The following is a 16,638-nucleotide window of genomic DNA, read 5'->3' on the forward strand; positions in this document are numbered from 1 at the left end:
TTCTGAATGAAGGACCCCATCTCTGCATCAAGGATGGTACCCCTCAACGGATGTCAGATCTCTGCCTGTCGAAGGATCATCCTGCAGAGTCTCAGTCAAGCCTGGAAGAAACTCTCTTCTTCTGTTCTGTAAGGGGGAGTGAGGGTCTTTTATACTAAAGTGGTCACTCCAGAGTTTTTCCCGAATCAATATGTTTTTAAAACATTCACCAATCCTTTGCTAATCCTTTTCTAAACAAAAACACTCATACACAGCTGGCTGTTGGCTATGGATGAAAAAAAGTGATGACCCGTATACAGAATAAATCTGCTGTGCCTGGGGACATGGTTATGTAGGTCAGGGACAGGCATTAAGATTGGATACAGAGATCCTGGTTGTTGAAGAGACAGAAGTAAATTACTAGGTAACATGTCTGTGTTTAGAACCATTATGTCGTTTGGATGGGACATAATGTACGTAATCGGTATGTACATGATGAGACTATCCTAAAGAACATGACAACAACACCAGCGCTTGTAGTGCTCACTTTTCTGTTGTGATTTGCTCTGACCCGCCCAGACAGACTGGGACTCTTACTGTCTCTCCCCTTCATCTGTGTTACTCCCCATAACAGTCAAAGACCCGAGGATGGAGGTAAAAGGTGGCAGTTTATTAACTTTAAGTCATATATCATGAGAGGTTCAATAATCATCATGGCAGAAATCGTTTGATATACGCCATAAATCATGCAAGGAAGTCAACATTAATCGATCATAAAGTCATAAATCAGTAACCCCCAGTCTTAAGCTACTTTGGCAACACCATAAATCACCTTTGACAGCACCATCAGACACAGGTGCCTGTCCATGAGCTGGATGCGAAAGTCCCTCAGGTTGGGTGGAGTAACTGCTCTGCTTCCCTTGCTACTGATCTGTTACATCCAAGGACCTTTCCTGCACTGACCTGGCTGCAAGTGCTGTGTCTGCTTTGCGACTATTTCCTCTGGGAATCTGTTGCCCCTCTCCACCCTCACCAGTGTCCCAGCCGTCAGGCCTCCCAATAACCACTGCATTGCAACTTTTTCCTTTCAACAGCCTACCTGCCAGTCTTGTGTATTTATTGTAGTTTAACTGTGCTGTCGGTCTTCACAATCATTGGCAACTCCCCTCCCCATCACTAGGCCCTCTTTTGCCCGCTGGTTTGAAAGTACCCGTATGGCAGCTCCATCTCCACTGCTCAGTCCTACTCCTTTAAGAGCAGCCCACCAGCACCCAGTGGCACCTGGGGTGTTTAATAGGAGCATGACCATACCTACACCAGATGGGTGAACCAGGCCTTTTGCCAAGTTCCCCTGCATCCTCAGGTTGTGATGCACACGCCCAGCCCATTAAAAAATGTACACATCAGGCTTTGATTTTCTACCATGCTGTGATTGTCTACCTGTATCCTTCTAAGCGGGCTATGCTACTGACAGGGGATAAAGTACTAGTCATTATTTAAAAGTCCCAGTGCACACCAATGTATTAATCTCATTTTAGACATCCATAACCTGTGCTTAATTTGTCAAGAAATAAGTGCCATGGCCCTTGTCAAGAAGCCAATGCAGCTTGCACACCTATTGCCACTGTCAACGACAAAACCAACACAACTACAAACCATAACGCTCCTACCGTCTGACAGTTCCGACTATTCCAAGATCTCAAGCTATAAAAATGGCGTGGGCGACAGGTAAAACAATTGTTGTTGTACTCCTTTCTCAGTTAGGCAAACAGTGCCAACATGTAGCAGACTGCCTTAAGTGCAGGTGATAACAATTAAGCTCCAGTGCTGAGCACTGGAAACCACAAGCTCAAACTAAGCCCTGCCCATACCACCTCTAGCATCTGTCCCAACTTATCAATCCTTGTTTGCCTCAGAGTGAAACCTGCTCTTTTGTGAGATGCCTCTGCCCCCATCATAATGTAGTGTCATGTGGTAGTTGATGAATGGCAAACCCCCATGATCTGGGCCAATTCAGCAGGGGACAACACGTGCCGACATATGTGCTTAAATTTGTGCCTCACATGTCTCTCATCAGGACAGCCGCCGGGACGTTGCAACTTGAGAAAAGTCTGAGATCGCATTCGGGAATCTCCCCACAACTCGGCCATCACAGCCACTCATCTCATCAAATAAGCTTTATTCGGCGTTTGGCCATAAAAGCAACATCATAAAGTACATACACGTAAAAAATAACTCAACATAACATTACCTAGTTAAAAGAAAAATTAGTTAAGACCCAACTAAAAATAGTTTAGCATATCAGCAGTTCTAAATAAAAAACCCAAAATACACAGAATCCCCCTTTTTCACCCGCTGTTATTGTGATTCGGTGCTCGAGGACCAGGGTAAAAGTCATGCAGGTCCCAAATACAGATGGAGCCATCTCCAAGTTTTGGCTGGATAGATCGCAAGTAGGGGGCAATGTTCCTGTCTTTAAACCTAACCAGAATCAAGTCCCCCGGAACATTTTTGGGCAGATGACCAAGCCACCCCACCCTTCTGACGCTCTGTATCCCACCGTCTAGCGAAGAAGGTAATGGTCTATTGTTTTTAAGCCAGAAGATGGCTTTGTTCAGTAGGTCCCGGTGCAGTTCACGTTTTCCTGGTCTGAGTGCGGGGACCCCAGAGAGAATCGTGACATATGGGGCTGCTACGGGGGGTAAATCGATGCGATGTCTTCTATCAAGTGCGATCACAGGAGCTCTTTGTGGGGCATGATCAAGATTACGGGTATTATTGCGACCACTTTGAATAGGTGGTATAACAGGGGAGTCACAGGTTTGCAATATCCTGGGTGCATTGTCCGTAGGCCTTTTCTGGGTGTTAGTGGGGGTAGAGCGTGTGGGAGTTACAGTGTTTCTGGTCGGTGGGTATGACCGTGCTACTGTTTTGTCAATCCTGCACAGTCTATCTCCCAAATCATTAATTTTAGCAACCAGTGGAGAAAGAGCAGTATATAGCAGACGCTCGATTTGGGCCAGAAGGGTCGATTGTAGGGGGGATCGAGACTCAGCCTTATCCAGTGGTTATGAGGCCGTATTAGGGCCGGGTACAGAGGGGCTGCAGTTATTAGATGGGGGGGGGTTGTAACGGGGGATGCCTGGGGGGAGCAGATTGCTTGAACAGTGTCTCGAGCCACTATGGGGGGGGGATAGAACATCCGGGATATAGTTTGTGCCACAGAGGGCATTCAGCTCTTCCCAGATGGACATTGTAGTTGGGTAACTGAATCCAGGAATCCTGGTGACAAGTATGAACAGTTCAAAGCGATAGGGGTAGAAGGAATGGAGCTTGACTGTACCTTCGCAAATGCTGGAGCCAAGAGTGGTGGCCCGTCCCGTCCTCCTAGTGCCTCCGAGGGCCACAGAGGGCCCGCCCTTGTCCCGGGCTTCTCCCGCGCGCAACTCGCGGGGCGAGAGGCGTTCCTCTCTCTTTACACGCCTCCGGGCGCTCTGGTCTCGTCACTTTTGCGCCACAGCCGCCGGGGCACCTGGGGATTGTAGTCCCAGCCCTCACGGCGACGGTGGCACTGGCGCTGGACTGCGGGACCCGCTGCTGCAGAATGCCGTTTCCCTCACGGCGTGGACACCAGCGTTGGAGTGCGGGACCCGGTGAAGCACTCAGCCGTTCCCCTCACGGCAGGTAATGCAGGTCTCCCAATGTGCGCTCGGCCCTCCTCTCCCTTTACACACCTCCGGGCGCTCTGGTCTCGTCACTTTTGCGCCACAGCCGCCGGGGCACCTGGGGATTGTAGTCCCAGCCCTCACGGCGACGGTGGCACTGGCGCTGGACTGCGGGACCCGCTGCTGCAGAATGCCGTTTCCCTCACGGCGTGGACACCAGCGTTGGAGTGCGGGACCCGGTGAAGCACTCAGCCGTTCCCCTCACGGCAGGTAATGCAGGTCTCCCCATCACAGCCACTCTTCTCATATCCATTCCAATATTTTATTAAGTGACCCCGGCGCCATCTGAACATTTACCTTTCCCGGTTCCCATTGAGGATCTGAGGAACCCTCTTTGCTGCATTAGCGCATTAATTACGCATTGCTGTCCACTTCGGCATTCACTGCACCTATTGTTGAAAGTGCATAGCGTTTAATTATTGTATTAACCCCTTCACTGCGGCGGCTATTCCGCCACAGCACTAAGGGGGAGGCGGGGCCGCGCGGCGGTCCTGTGCTCGTGACGGAACCGCTCCATCACGGCCCGCGGGTGAGCTGTGCTTGTGACGGAACGGTTCCGTCACAGCCCTGCCCGCTCTTCAGAACGTCCATCTCAGGCGCGGAATCCGCGACACGCAGGCGTGTCGAGCGGGCCGTGACAGAACCGTTCCGTCACCAGCACAGCCCACCCGAGGCTCATGACGGAACGGTTCTGTCACGAGCATGGGAGGGGTTAAGCGATAAGTACACAGGCATGTAAATATAAGTCCTGATAATGATCCCACTTACCTTTCTCCCAGGGATCGAAACGTCGTTGACAGTCTATACACCATACTGCATGTGATATACTGTAAAGTTACCTATGCAATGGTGTTTGTGCGTTACCCAAGTCTGCTATAATTCTATATTACACAGACGCGCTTTTCTTTGCCTGAAACCTGCTTTATTGTTTTTTTCCCCACTGTGTTCCCCCCTGTCCCCCCCTTGTGACAGTAGGATGCTGGATGTGTCCCACTTGAATTTGTTTGTCAATTTGATGCCATTTGTTTATTTAATATTAAATCCTGTCCGGCTTGACAAAGAATATAGTACCTATTCAGTCTATATTTATTGTATCACAGTATCTCCTTTTTGTTAGCGACCACTGTCATTAGAAATCACAAACACTTGGGGCCACCCATCATAAATACTAGATTTCTCGTGCGGAACTTGCACATTTCCCACAGATTAATAAAGGGATGGTGACAAGCTTCCTTCCTTCGGCTTCAAATTTGCTGAGTTTTAAGCTTTTAGTTTGCTTAAAGGTTTTACCAGTAACTTTAACTTAAAAAAGTCTGTGTTCTGAGCAGATATTCAGTATTGAGTAGTTGAATACCCAGCAATAATGCCAATTGCTTAGATAATGCTTTCAGGCACGTATGATCAACAACACCCTCTTTGATATGCCAGTTTTGGGGTGGGGGGGGAACCAGTTTAGAAAACAGCGTCAATAGGGAACTACCAGCCCTTTGAATCAGCTTGAGCTCCACTTTTGTCCTGGCCTTACCATATGTGAAAGAATATTATGTTATCTGGGATGAGGTTTCAAGGTCTGGGACCAGAAAGTAAGGACCTACTCTCAGGCCATCCAGAAGTGTTTAGTGGTGTTAGAAAAGGGGTTTCTGGTTGGCAAAGGTAGGCACTTAAGCCAGGGTGAACCCACCACTCTTGTCAGGATATGGGAGTTACACACACACAGGATAATCCCTGCTCACCCCTTTGGTAGCTTGGCAGACCAGTCAGGCTTATCCCAGAGGCAATGTGTAAAGCATTTGGGCAACACACTCACCAGTGGCGCACAACATACACCACAAAAGACTCCACACCAGGTTATATAAAAATCTCAAATTGCATATAAAACACATAAGACCACAATCAGATAAGTCACTTTGCCACAAGCCATTTGTCATAATAATGCATATATCATAAATCACTTTGTCGTAAGGCAATTATCATGAACATTACAGTTAGGGCACTAGTTAAATGATTAAATGTTGCACATGTCATGAAAACATCATGAAAACCACACCTTACACCATCACCGCACATAGCATGCAGCTTTACAAAATACTTATTTTGTCTCTACAAGGATTCAAACTACATGAATCCTAATGTCAGGGCATATAAGGTAGCAGTTACCTTACACATCAATCACCAGATATCACTATTATACCCTTTGGCACTCTGAAATCATAGGGTTTTGAGGTGGATAGAGGGAGTAGCGCTGTAAAGAGGACACGTTCCATTAGGAATAGATAGGTGGATCAGCTCTGTACAGACTACAAGCACCATTAAGATTGAATAGAGGGTGGAGCACCAAAAAGAGAACAAGCATCATTGAGCATACATGAGATTTGGGGTGGATAGAGGGAGAAGCGCTGTCAAGAGGACAAGCAACATTAGGCATACATGGGGTTTGGGAGTGGATAGAGGGGGGAGTGCTGTAAAGAGGACAAGCACCATTAGGCATACATGGGGTTTGGGAGTGGATAGAGGGAGGAGCGCTGTAAAGAGGACAAGCACTTTTGGACATACATGAAGTTTGGGGTGGTTAGGGGGAGGAGCACAGTAAAGATGACAAGCACCATTGGACGTGGATAGAGAAAGGAGCATTGTAAAGAGGACACACTGCATTGGGGGTGGATAGAGGAAGGAGCGCTGTAAAGAAGACAAGCACTATTGGGCATAGATGTGGTTTGGGGATTGATAAAGTGAGGAGCTCTGTAAAGAGAACAAGCACCATTGGGCATACATGGGGTTTGCGGTGGATAGGGGGAGGAGCGCTGTACACAGGAAAAGCACCATTGGGTATACATGGGGTTGGAGGGTGGATAGAGGGAAGAGCACAGTAAAAAGGACAAGCACCATTGGGGGTGGATAGAGGAAAGGGCACAGTAAGGAGGACAATCACCATTAAGGTGAATAGAGGAAAGAGCGCTGTAAACAGGACATGCACCATTGGGGGTGGATAGAGGTGGGTGCGCCGTAAAGAGGACAAGCACCATTGGGCATTCATGGGTCTAGGGGGAGGATAGCAGGAGGAGGGCAGTACAGAGTGTTAGCACCAATGGGCATACATGGGGATGGAGGGCAAACACCATTGGGGTTGGATAGAGGGGGGGAGTGCTGTAAAGAGGACAATCACTAGAAGGCATACATGCGGTTTGGGGGGGATAGGGGTAGGAGCGTTTTAAACAGGACAAGCACCATTGGAAATGCATGGGGCTTGGGGTGGATAGAGGGATGAGCACTATTAAGAGAAAAAGCACCTTTGGGCGTACATGGGGCTTAGTGGTGGATAGAGTGAAAAGCTAAAGCTAGTGGAAAGTCTAAAAACCATTGTGTTGGTCTTTTGACTCTGAATCAATTCATTAATCAATAATCGTGGGGGTTGAGTTTTCTCCGGCGGTAAAGGTGTGTCTTCCACTATTTATAAGGAGCATTTCTGTTACTAGGCATAGAGAGTTTGAATAACTGCTAACGTGAACAATCTCGCAGTGTGAGAAGGGTTGGGAACTTGAAGGGGCAGAGCCTTGTGCCGAGAAGTACTTACGAGGCACTTTTGAGCCCCACCCCGCCCCACCAAACCCACTCCTCCCCAAAAGAAAGCTTGCTAAGGCTGGTGCCGATGTCCTGGGGTATTTTAAGAGCCCTTAATGGATTTCGGCAGTTCGAAGCCTGTCTAAAACGAGCTGGAAAACCACTATTTGCCGTAGTTTTCAGCAGGGCTCGAGTCGGGGGTACAGGCAGGTACACGGCTTCCCCTCACTCTTTTCACAGGGTGGACGCCGTCCCTCCTGCCGAGAAGCTGGGCCCCACAGAAATATGCTGAATGTGTCCCGGTGTAATTTTCAGACACCGGGACACCTTCAGCACGTGACGTCAAGAGGTCATTTGCATATTGTTAGTCCCCCCATTTCTTTTTATAGGACTTGTGCCCTGGTTTTCAGCTCGTTTTTCCTACCACAATGTGATACCGGCTTCCCACCAGGTGACCGGAGCCGATATCATGTGTCACACTGTGGCAATGTGTGAGTTGGCAGGTATGAGTTTGTTCTGGTCTACAAATTGCACCGCTTTAGAGTGCCGTCTTCATGCATGGGTAAGGTAGCTTATTTAAATTTACTTCTGGTTAGTACTATAAGATACAAGTGAAAGACTTGGCACCGGTAACAATGGGCGTGATGACAAGAGGAGCCCATCTCCTCGCTGTGCCAGGCCTCAGCCGTAGTCTGTTGCATCTGTTGCTTGCATCGCAAATGGATTTCACGTCAAAAGTTGTTGGATTGTTACTATGAGTGAAATATGAGAAGCCATATCATTTAGAGCAGGAGTCTCCAAACCGGTCCTGGAGGGCCGGATCCATGCCATATTTTTAAAATTACTACATGTATCTCAATGGGAATATCCAAAAAATCTGGCATGGATCCGGCCCTCCAGGACCGGTTTGGAGACCCCTGATTTAGAGTATTGGGGTACAGAGCAACACGAGGCGAGGAATTTGCCTGCATTTATCAATTTGATAATCATTCATTCAAGAAAGCAGGTGAAAACCCAAGCACTAGTGGAGTGGAGTAAAGAGAGTCCTAAAAAGTCCTAAAAAGATGCACTTCTTCGAAATCGTGAAAATGGGATTTAAATCAGACCGTTGTGTACATATAATGAATTTAATAGTTCCTATTCAGAGAAACTGAAGAAAACTTATTGAAAAAGAGTTCCTTTTGAACCCAGCAGCACGGGTGAACAAGGGACATGCAGTAGACACAGTAGAGAAATTACCTTAGGCACATTGATTGACAGCCGGACGCTGAAATCAGCACGAACACTCAATTAATTATATGCTTCAGAAACTTGTTCTTCTTCCCCTCAATCAGCGTTGGGATGTAGTGCCAGATGTTAAGACATGCAGCCTTTTCCACGGTCGATTGCAACTTCCCGTTAGAGAAAGCTTATCCAAGAGATTCTCACAGTGGCCGTAGCCAGGCATGCAACGCCCATTGAGCTCAAAGGGCTCTCCCCCCCCCCCCGCCCCCCCGCCCCCGCCGTGTGTGTCAGACTGGGCTGAGACAACTTCCCTGGCTGGTCTGGCGACCGTCTAATTGCAGACGCACCCGAGTATTTCACTGGTGTTTAACCCCTCCCATGCTTGTGACGGAACCGTTCCGTCACGAGCCTCGGGTGGGCTGTGCTGGTGACGGAACGGTTCCGTCACGGCCCTCTCGCCGCGCCTGGGCGGTGCAAATTCTGCGCCTGCGCTAACGTTCTTTAGCACGGGCGGGGCCGTGACGGAACCGTTCCGTCACAAGAACAGCTCACCCGCGTGCCGTGACGGAGCGGTTCCGTCACGAGCACAGGACCGCTGCGCGGCCCCCACACCCCCTTAGCACTGCGGCGGAATAGCCGCCGCAGTGAAGGGGTTAAAAGACCATTTACTTGTTAACGAGGTTTTGTTGTGTTTTCACCCCTTCTTAGAGCCCCTGCATCTCCACTCTGCCTATTTCTGGAAGAATTAGCTGACCCCGAAATATTTAACAGCCCCCCAGAAAACAGGCTCTAGTTGCGCCACTGTCTGCAGTGTGTATGCACATCACAGAAGCTGGAATAGAGAATGCTGCAATGAAATCTTCATTACTCCTAGTGCTACTCACCTTCGTTGGCTAACTCACTTGTGATTGGTCATCCAGACATTGGCAAAGCATCAATGTCTGAAGCATAGAAGTCCAGTAAAGGATGGGGAGGATGCGAGGACTCTGAAAGCGGTGTAGGAGTTGGTTATCCAAACATTACTTCTGTGCCTGGCTTTCTCTTCCAAAATCCTCTTTCTTGAGTCAGGTCAGAGACAATCCCATGGATTTAGACAAGCCACCAACCACAAGACGCAAGCTACTGAGCACCAGTGCGTACTCTACCACAAAAGTGTGCCAAAATAGAGCACTGAACGCACAACTGTAAACCTTGAGGGTTCAACGTCTACTGTCACTAATCTGCAATTATACTGAGGCAGACGTACCCATGCAGCTGTTCCGGAGAGTCATTCAGACTGAAGACATCAGGTCCTCCAAAGATCACTCAGTCGCATGTATCATTCATCGACCCTCACCTAGTGGAGAAGTGTGGCTCACTGGTTAGAGGAGGCAAACCTGGAAGCAGAGGTCAGCCCGGGACCAGGGTTCAATTCCCGGCTCGGTGGGGTCTTGAGTCCTAAAATGTCCATGGACTCGACAATTCTCGCTCCGGTGCCTACTCGATTCACGGGTTCACACTCTGCGACTCTGGTAATAGCTTGCTTAATCTCCGCAGCGGGATGCCTGGCTTTCACCTTGCGGATACCCTGCCGGGGTTATCTCACAGGGGAATACCAGGACGGGTTCCCTAAGCAAGCGCTTGGAAACCGCTCGGTGATTTGCGCTATATAAATTCCTGTACATTTACATTTACCTAAAAGATGGCATTGCCAACCATGGTGTCCTATCAACACTCAGCGCTATCTACACATTACCAACCAGCACCATGCCAGAACTGGCTGAAGACGCCTCACATTTCAATGGGTCTCTTTGCAGCTAGATACAACTGGATTTCGATATCAGTTCAGAACAGCAGCACTCTTACACCATGTCACACTGAAGCTAGTTTCTTTTAGAAAGCACTCATTGCAGCTGAAATAGGGCATTCAGTGGGCCAACCAAACATTTTCTACAAATGTGAAATCCCTGCTAGGAAGAATTAACTAGGGATGCAATTTTTCCACTTCAGACACACAAATGCGTCTCTGGACAACATTGTTCATGGTAAGTTTAGACCATATCACTACAGTGCTCACAAATGCAACTAAATTGGTGAACTTAAAATAAAAATATACAACCTTTCGCTTTCTAGTGCATTGCTGCATACTGTAAGATATTTACAGTTAGCAGAAAAGAACAACACCAAGAACACAGTGCTCCAGTCCTAGGCTCTTTTACAAATGTTTGTTTTCAGGTGTGTTAGTTCGTCATGTTCCTGAACTAGGACCACAACTACCCAAATGACCTGACCGTCCTAAACATAAATTCTCCTGTGCTCAATTCTGTAAAATAACCATGTCTCAACAGGACGTTAGTCATAAGGGCAGCTGCTTACTTGCCCCATGTAATACACAGTGGTCGAAGTGCATTAAAAACATTTATGGGACGCGTGATTATGTGTGCACGGGGGGAGGTGAGTGAGCGTGGCTAAAAAACTAAATATTCTGTCACAATTTCGGTCTTTCATCTTCCAATAACTTCATATAAAATAAAACACAGCTTCAATGAAAATTAAACACAAGTTATGTTAATCAGTGGGAAATGCACTATGGTACTTTTTCAGTTATTTGAATGAGGAGGTCTGAGTCTAACTAGAGAGTCACAGAATTGAAATCTGGTTGATGCAGTGGAGAATAGGGACGTGTGTATGTTTAGTGCTACGAGGTCCCAGTCTCTGACAGGAAGCACTGTGAACATGTAAATCATTATTTTAAACTTGTATTACACATACTATAAAATAGACTGCTACAGCTTAGCTAACAGCTCCCTTACAATACCCCTCAAAAAGAATAAATATTTGTAATCAGGAAGCAATTTGTTTTTGGTAAGGGACCTTTAAAAGCACACACTTACAGTACCTCTCAAAAAGAATAAATGTGTGTCATCTATCAGTTTCAACTGATTCCATCAATTAAAGTCAATACCGGTTTCCAGGCAACCTTTACACTTGCTGATTAACCAGATGTGCTCATTTACATTTCTTTCAGGCAAACAGGCGCCCTGGCAAGTAGGCCTATTTAACTGCCTGCCCCTCCCTCGGTTACACAGAGCAGGAGTCTCTCTATCCTACACTTCAGCTAAAGTATTTCAGCGGTCAGAATTAACCGTCCCGGTGTGGTTGTTTTTTGACAAAAAAGTGGAGGAACTTTTTTTCTCAAATTAAAAAAGCATGGGCATGCTTGTCCCTCAGACCCCTCTCCCCTGCACTTCAACCACTGGTCATATGACGCCTATAGCCACTTCTGACTCATTATTCCATAGCACGCCCATGCAAGACTGAGTCAGGCGTGCAACACCCATTGGACTCACCGGGCTTCAGCCCCCCCTAACCCCCCCCCCCCCGTGTGTGGCAGCCCGGGATGAGACAGATCCTGGGCACACACATAGCCGCTTCCGAACGTTTCACAGGTCTTTAAAAGACCATTTGAATGTTAATTAGGCGTTGCAGTTGTTTCACCCCTTCTAAGACCCCTTGCAGCTCCACTCTGCCTACTGATTAAAGGTTCAGCCCCCCCCCCCCCCCCCGAAATGTTTTCTTAGCCCCCATGTAGTAATCTGACAGGCCATTCATTGCTCGATGCAATGTATCTGCAGTATTTTAACAGATTGCTCACAGACTAATCTATTGTGAAGTGCAAAGATTTCAAGTTTGCCACGTCCATTCATGATTAGCTCAGAATGGTAGTTCCGATGACTGTATTAATGCGTTTGAACGCAAAGAAAAAATTCTGGACAGGATGAACTACTTACTCATGGAGCTGAGAAAGTTCAGAGCTCTGAAAGTAGCGAGTGGTGCAAATTTGAGACAGTAGCATCTCTAGAAGTAGATAAAATCAGTGGGACCACTTGCAAAATGAAATTGTGAAGTGTTTGTGTAGTTATATTAAGATTGACATAACATGTTTAAACTATATATATATATATATATATATATATATATATATATATATATATATATATATATATATACACACACACCAGGCGCGCAACACCCATCGGACTCACCGGGCTTCAGCCCCCCCCTCGTGTGTGGCAGATCCCGGGCATACACAGAGCCGCACCCGAACGTTTAACAGGTCTTTAAAAGACCATTTGAAAGTTAATTAGGCCTTGCAGTTGTTTCACCCCTTCTAAGAGCCCCTGCAGCTCCACTCTGCCTACTGATTAAAGGTTCAGCCCCCCCGAAATGTTTTCTTAGCCCCCCGAAATTTGGCTCTAGTTGCGCCTCTTATACACACATATACATATATACATACACACACACACACATAAATATACATACATGGTCTAGCATTTAAGGAAACATGTAAGCGCATGTATTGACTTTCTCTTGCCTCCTCTGTGATGCGCTCACCCTTGTGTGCTTTCCCTTGCTGTATTTCACCCCTCCCAACTCCACGTTGCTCTGTCTTGCTGGTTTGCTTTTCACTCGCGCGCCACAAAGATTCCTCTCTCACCGGTCTGCATTATTCTACCCCCACTTGCACTCTCCATGTTGCTCCGCCCCACCCTCTGTGTTGCTACCCCCTGCCCTCTGTGTTGCTTCCCCCCTCCCTCACTCCCATGCTGCTTTGACAACTCCACCACCCCCCCCCCCCCCAGTGTTCTATGTTGCTTTCTCCTTCCATTTGGTTCTGCCCCACCCACTTCCAAATAAATAACACTTCCGCCCATTTCTTTCTCTTTCATTTACAGATACAATTAAAATCAATATTTGTTGTGTGTCTTTTTAAAAAAACGCCCGTGTCATTTTTTTTGTCAAAGTATGCATAAAATTATGCCGATAGTCATCTCTCAACCTTTATTCTTCTTCTTCTTCAGTCATGCTGCACAGCGCCGTTAAAAAACATTGGCAAAGCCAATAGGTTCTGAAGATGAGACCGATTGGCGTTGCCAGTGCTTGTTTGTTTTGAGGTTTTTTTTTTTTTGTCCACAGCAGCAAGCATGATGGGACTTGTAGTAGTACCGTACCCTATCATTGTACTAGATAATAGTTTATCATGTGGGTTTGCCTCACTGAACAAGCCTAAGACCATATTACCCAAAACACCTAGATGCTTTGCATGAAAGGTGCGGCGTCCTCGTGGCATGCAGCCACCCATAAAGATGCCAGTCTATGCTCTGGCCACAGACTTGCCAATGTAGGAGAGTTAGAAGAGAAGGTGCGCCTAACCTCGACGCCTGTCAATCCAAATCTAATTACGGGTTATTAGATTCCATATGCGGATGGCAATTAAAGCAGTTTGTGGCAAACCCAGGCGACTGCAATTAAATCATAAAAACAGCGCCCTGATTCTAGAAATGGTACTTGCGCGAGGCGAGTATCCGCGCACGCTGGTGGTAACAGACAACATTACTAGGCGGCGAGCGGCGTTCAGTGCTGTCAAATAACTATGTGACAGAATCTGTGACATGGGTACGCCCCTGCACCCCCTAAAACCCCCTGATATGAAACTGCAGCTTCAATAAATTCAAACTTCTAGAACATTAATACAAAATAAATGTTAAAGAAAACAAGAAAAGTGTACCCATTAGCAGGCAACTAATGCGTTCCAAAGAAACCATGGTGGTCAGATTCCAGGCGTCTTACCTGTGATGAGCACCGCCTTCCCTTGTGCCGGTAGCATGTCCTGCAAGGGCACGCAGAGCGCTGAGAGCAGGCATGCCCCGCAGAAGAGAGGCAGCCCCACAGGAGCCGGCAGGGAGCAGGCAGAGAGCGCTGCTATCAGGAGCAGGGAGCACGCAGCCCTCCCCTCCACCTGGACCTGCCTCCCCCGGAGCCTGAGCAGCACCCAGCATCCGCAGGCTGCGCTCAAGCCCACGCAGAGCAGCACCAGGAGCTCAAAGGGGGACATGCCACGCGCAGGGTCACCTCCGCAGGAGAGTGCACAGCAGGTGCAGCTGGCAGGGTGCCCCACGCCCAGGAAACGCGGCCGCAGCCCTGCAAGGACTGGGACACAGCAGCACGGTATTGTCCCCAAAGTTAAGCATGGGTGATGCTAGCAGCCTCTGGTTAAATACCACAGGCCACCCCTCGCCCCACCTCCTCCTCTGGAGGTTTTGTTTTCCATGGTGTGTGGCTCCGCCCCTTCGTGGCTATCTCTTGCCCGGGGGTGATTGACAGACACGGTAGGATTTGCCGAGTGAACAGACCTCTCATCCTCTGCAAATCTCACGGGCTCCACAAAGCGCGCTATAGAATATGGCACACGTTCCGGGTCCCTAGAGAAAGTGAGGTGCTTAACATGGAACTTCACTGAGCAATAGCCTAACACGCATGCCTTTTGTATGCCTACGTTTACACCTTGCGGACATGGTGCAAAGTGCAAAGGTGTGTGCTTCTCACTGTGAGTCATAAGATAGGAAACTATGCAGTTCCCCGAGTTACACACGGTGTGACTGCAAGCTGCCTTGACAGCCACCCTAGGCAAAACACCGCAGGTGCACTCTTTGCAGAGCGAAGGAACTCTTTTCTGTAATAATGAAAACTCAGCACGCTGACTGGCCAGTGCCCGCCATTCTAAAGGCATTGATGAATAGGCGGAGGCTGCCACAGCAGGGATACAAAGGTGCTGAAAGACATTTATAAATCTATGACTATCCTGATAAAAATGCGCTTTGACAACTACCTGTGTGCAAATGCTTTTTTATTGTAATCAAACTCAAAGTTGCATGAAAGATCTGTAGCTGAGAAATTGTTGTTCATTTTGAGGGAGTTCAGGTTGTGCCTTTTGGCCTGTAAAGGACCTGTGAGATCTGCCGACTGGGGTTGAAATGAAAGGCCTCACTCACAGTGAGGAGACCCATATCTTTCATACTAGGGCACATATCTTACAAAAAGAAGTGGGGGGGCTAACCGAGTTAGGCAGTATGCAAGTGACATCATGGCATATGACATCACCTTGCGTGACATCATGGCCTGAGACATGGCACGAGGAATGCAGGTCAGTGACATCACAACCCATGACCTCACAGGAAGCGACATCACAAGCAGTGACATCTGATCTTAAGGCCTCGCACATATGTTTAGCAGGTCTATCAGGTGTATATTTGAGCACATTGCAATATTTAATAAATGGGATTTTGTGTCCGGTTGTGGCAAAAAAAGTGGCGCAACCCTCGGTTGTGGCAAAAAAAGTGACGCAACCCTGACGCAAAATCTGGGCTTCGACTGATACATTTACTTTTTAAAAGCCTGCCATAAAGAAATGCAACAGTAAATTTGTTCTGCTTAATTGGTTGCAAGATCTGCATTTGAAAATATCTGAAGGGGTTAAAGCAGCTGCTGCAGATATCTTCATGTGCCAACTAGATCTCAGGGAACAATAATAATGGTAAGATAACTCTGGAGCTTAAGGTATTTGCTGGAGAGGTCTGTGTTTTGTTTAGTCTTAGTTTTGAATCAAAGCAGCACAGAGGGTAAATATGTCTCTTGCAAAGCACATTATGTAACATGCAGATGACAGATTTTATATTTTATGTAAATGGGTAAGTGGCTTACTGCTTTTAACACGGAGATCCTTTTGTTATTTGCTGTTCATAAACTGTAATTCTTCTAATGTAGCAAGCACAGTGAGCTATGAAGGACATGTGGCTCCTACACCTTGTAATTCTCACTGTCTTATGTGACACAACCTAGACAGTGGCTCGACAACTGCACCAACACACTTGCCCGCTCAAGAAACCCTCCAACAGCCACAACAGGAAGAAAGCCACCTGGTTCACCAAAGACTTCCAGGCCTCCAAACAAACCTGCCAAAAACTGGAGAAGAACTGGCTCCGCGAACGAACACCGGACAGCTACGCAGCCCACAAGAACGCACCCGCAGACACCATCACCTCAACAGATCTGCCAAGAGGGCCTCATTCAAAGACCGCCTAGATACCAACACACACAACAGCAAAGAGCTCTTCAACATCGTGAAGGAACTCTCCAACCCCAGCTCCAACACCAACAACATCCCACCCTTGCAAGACCTGTCCAATTCACTGGCCACCTTCTTCCACCGCAAGATCGCCGACATCCACGACAGCTTCAATGCTACGACCGCCCCAACAACCACTGAGACCTCCAACCCCACGACCACCACCCACACCAACCGCCTGCTCTCCTGGACCTGCATCAACAACGA

At 47.6% G+C, this 16,638-nt stretch overlaps 1 protein-coding gene across 1 annotated transcript in view; it reads right to left on the reverse strand.

The window, feature by feature from the left end:
• HSD17B2 (hydroxysteroid 17-beta dehydrogenase 2) overlaps positions 1 to 14,811 on the reverse strand; it is a 342,319-nt gene extending 327,508 nt beyond the window's left edge. The window contains exon 1 of the mRNA XM_086945886.1: positions 14,097 to 14,811. Within this exon, the coding sequence (XP_086802012.1) occupies positions 14,097 to 14,361 (265 nt within the window). The 5' untranslated portion in view covers positions 14,362 to 14,811. The remainder of the gene's footprint in view (positions 1 to 14,096) is intronic.
• Positions 14,812 to 16,638: the final 1,827 nt, after the last annotated feature.

Source organism: Lissotriton vulgaris, chromosome 12 (genome assembly GCF_964263255.1).
Source record: "Lissotriton vulgaris chromosome 12, aLisVul1.2, whole genome shotgun sequence".
In the NCBI taxonomy this organism is placed as follows: domain Eukaryota; kingdom Metazoa; phylum Chordata; class Amphibia; order Caudata; family Salamandridae; genus Lissotriton; species Lissotriton vulgaris.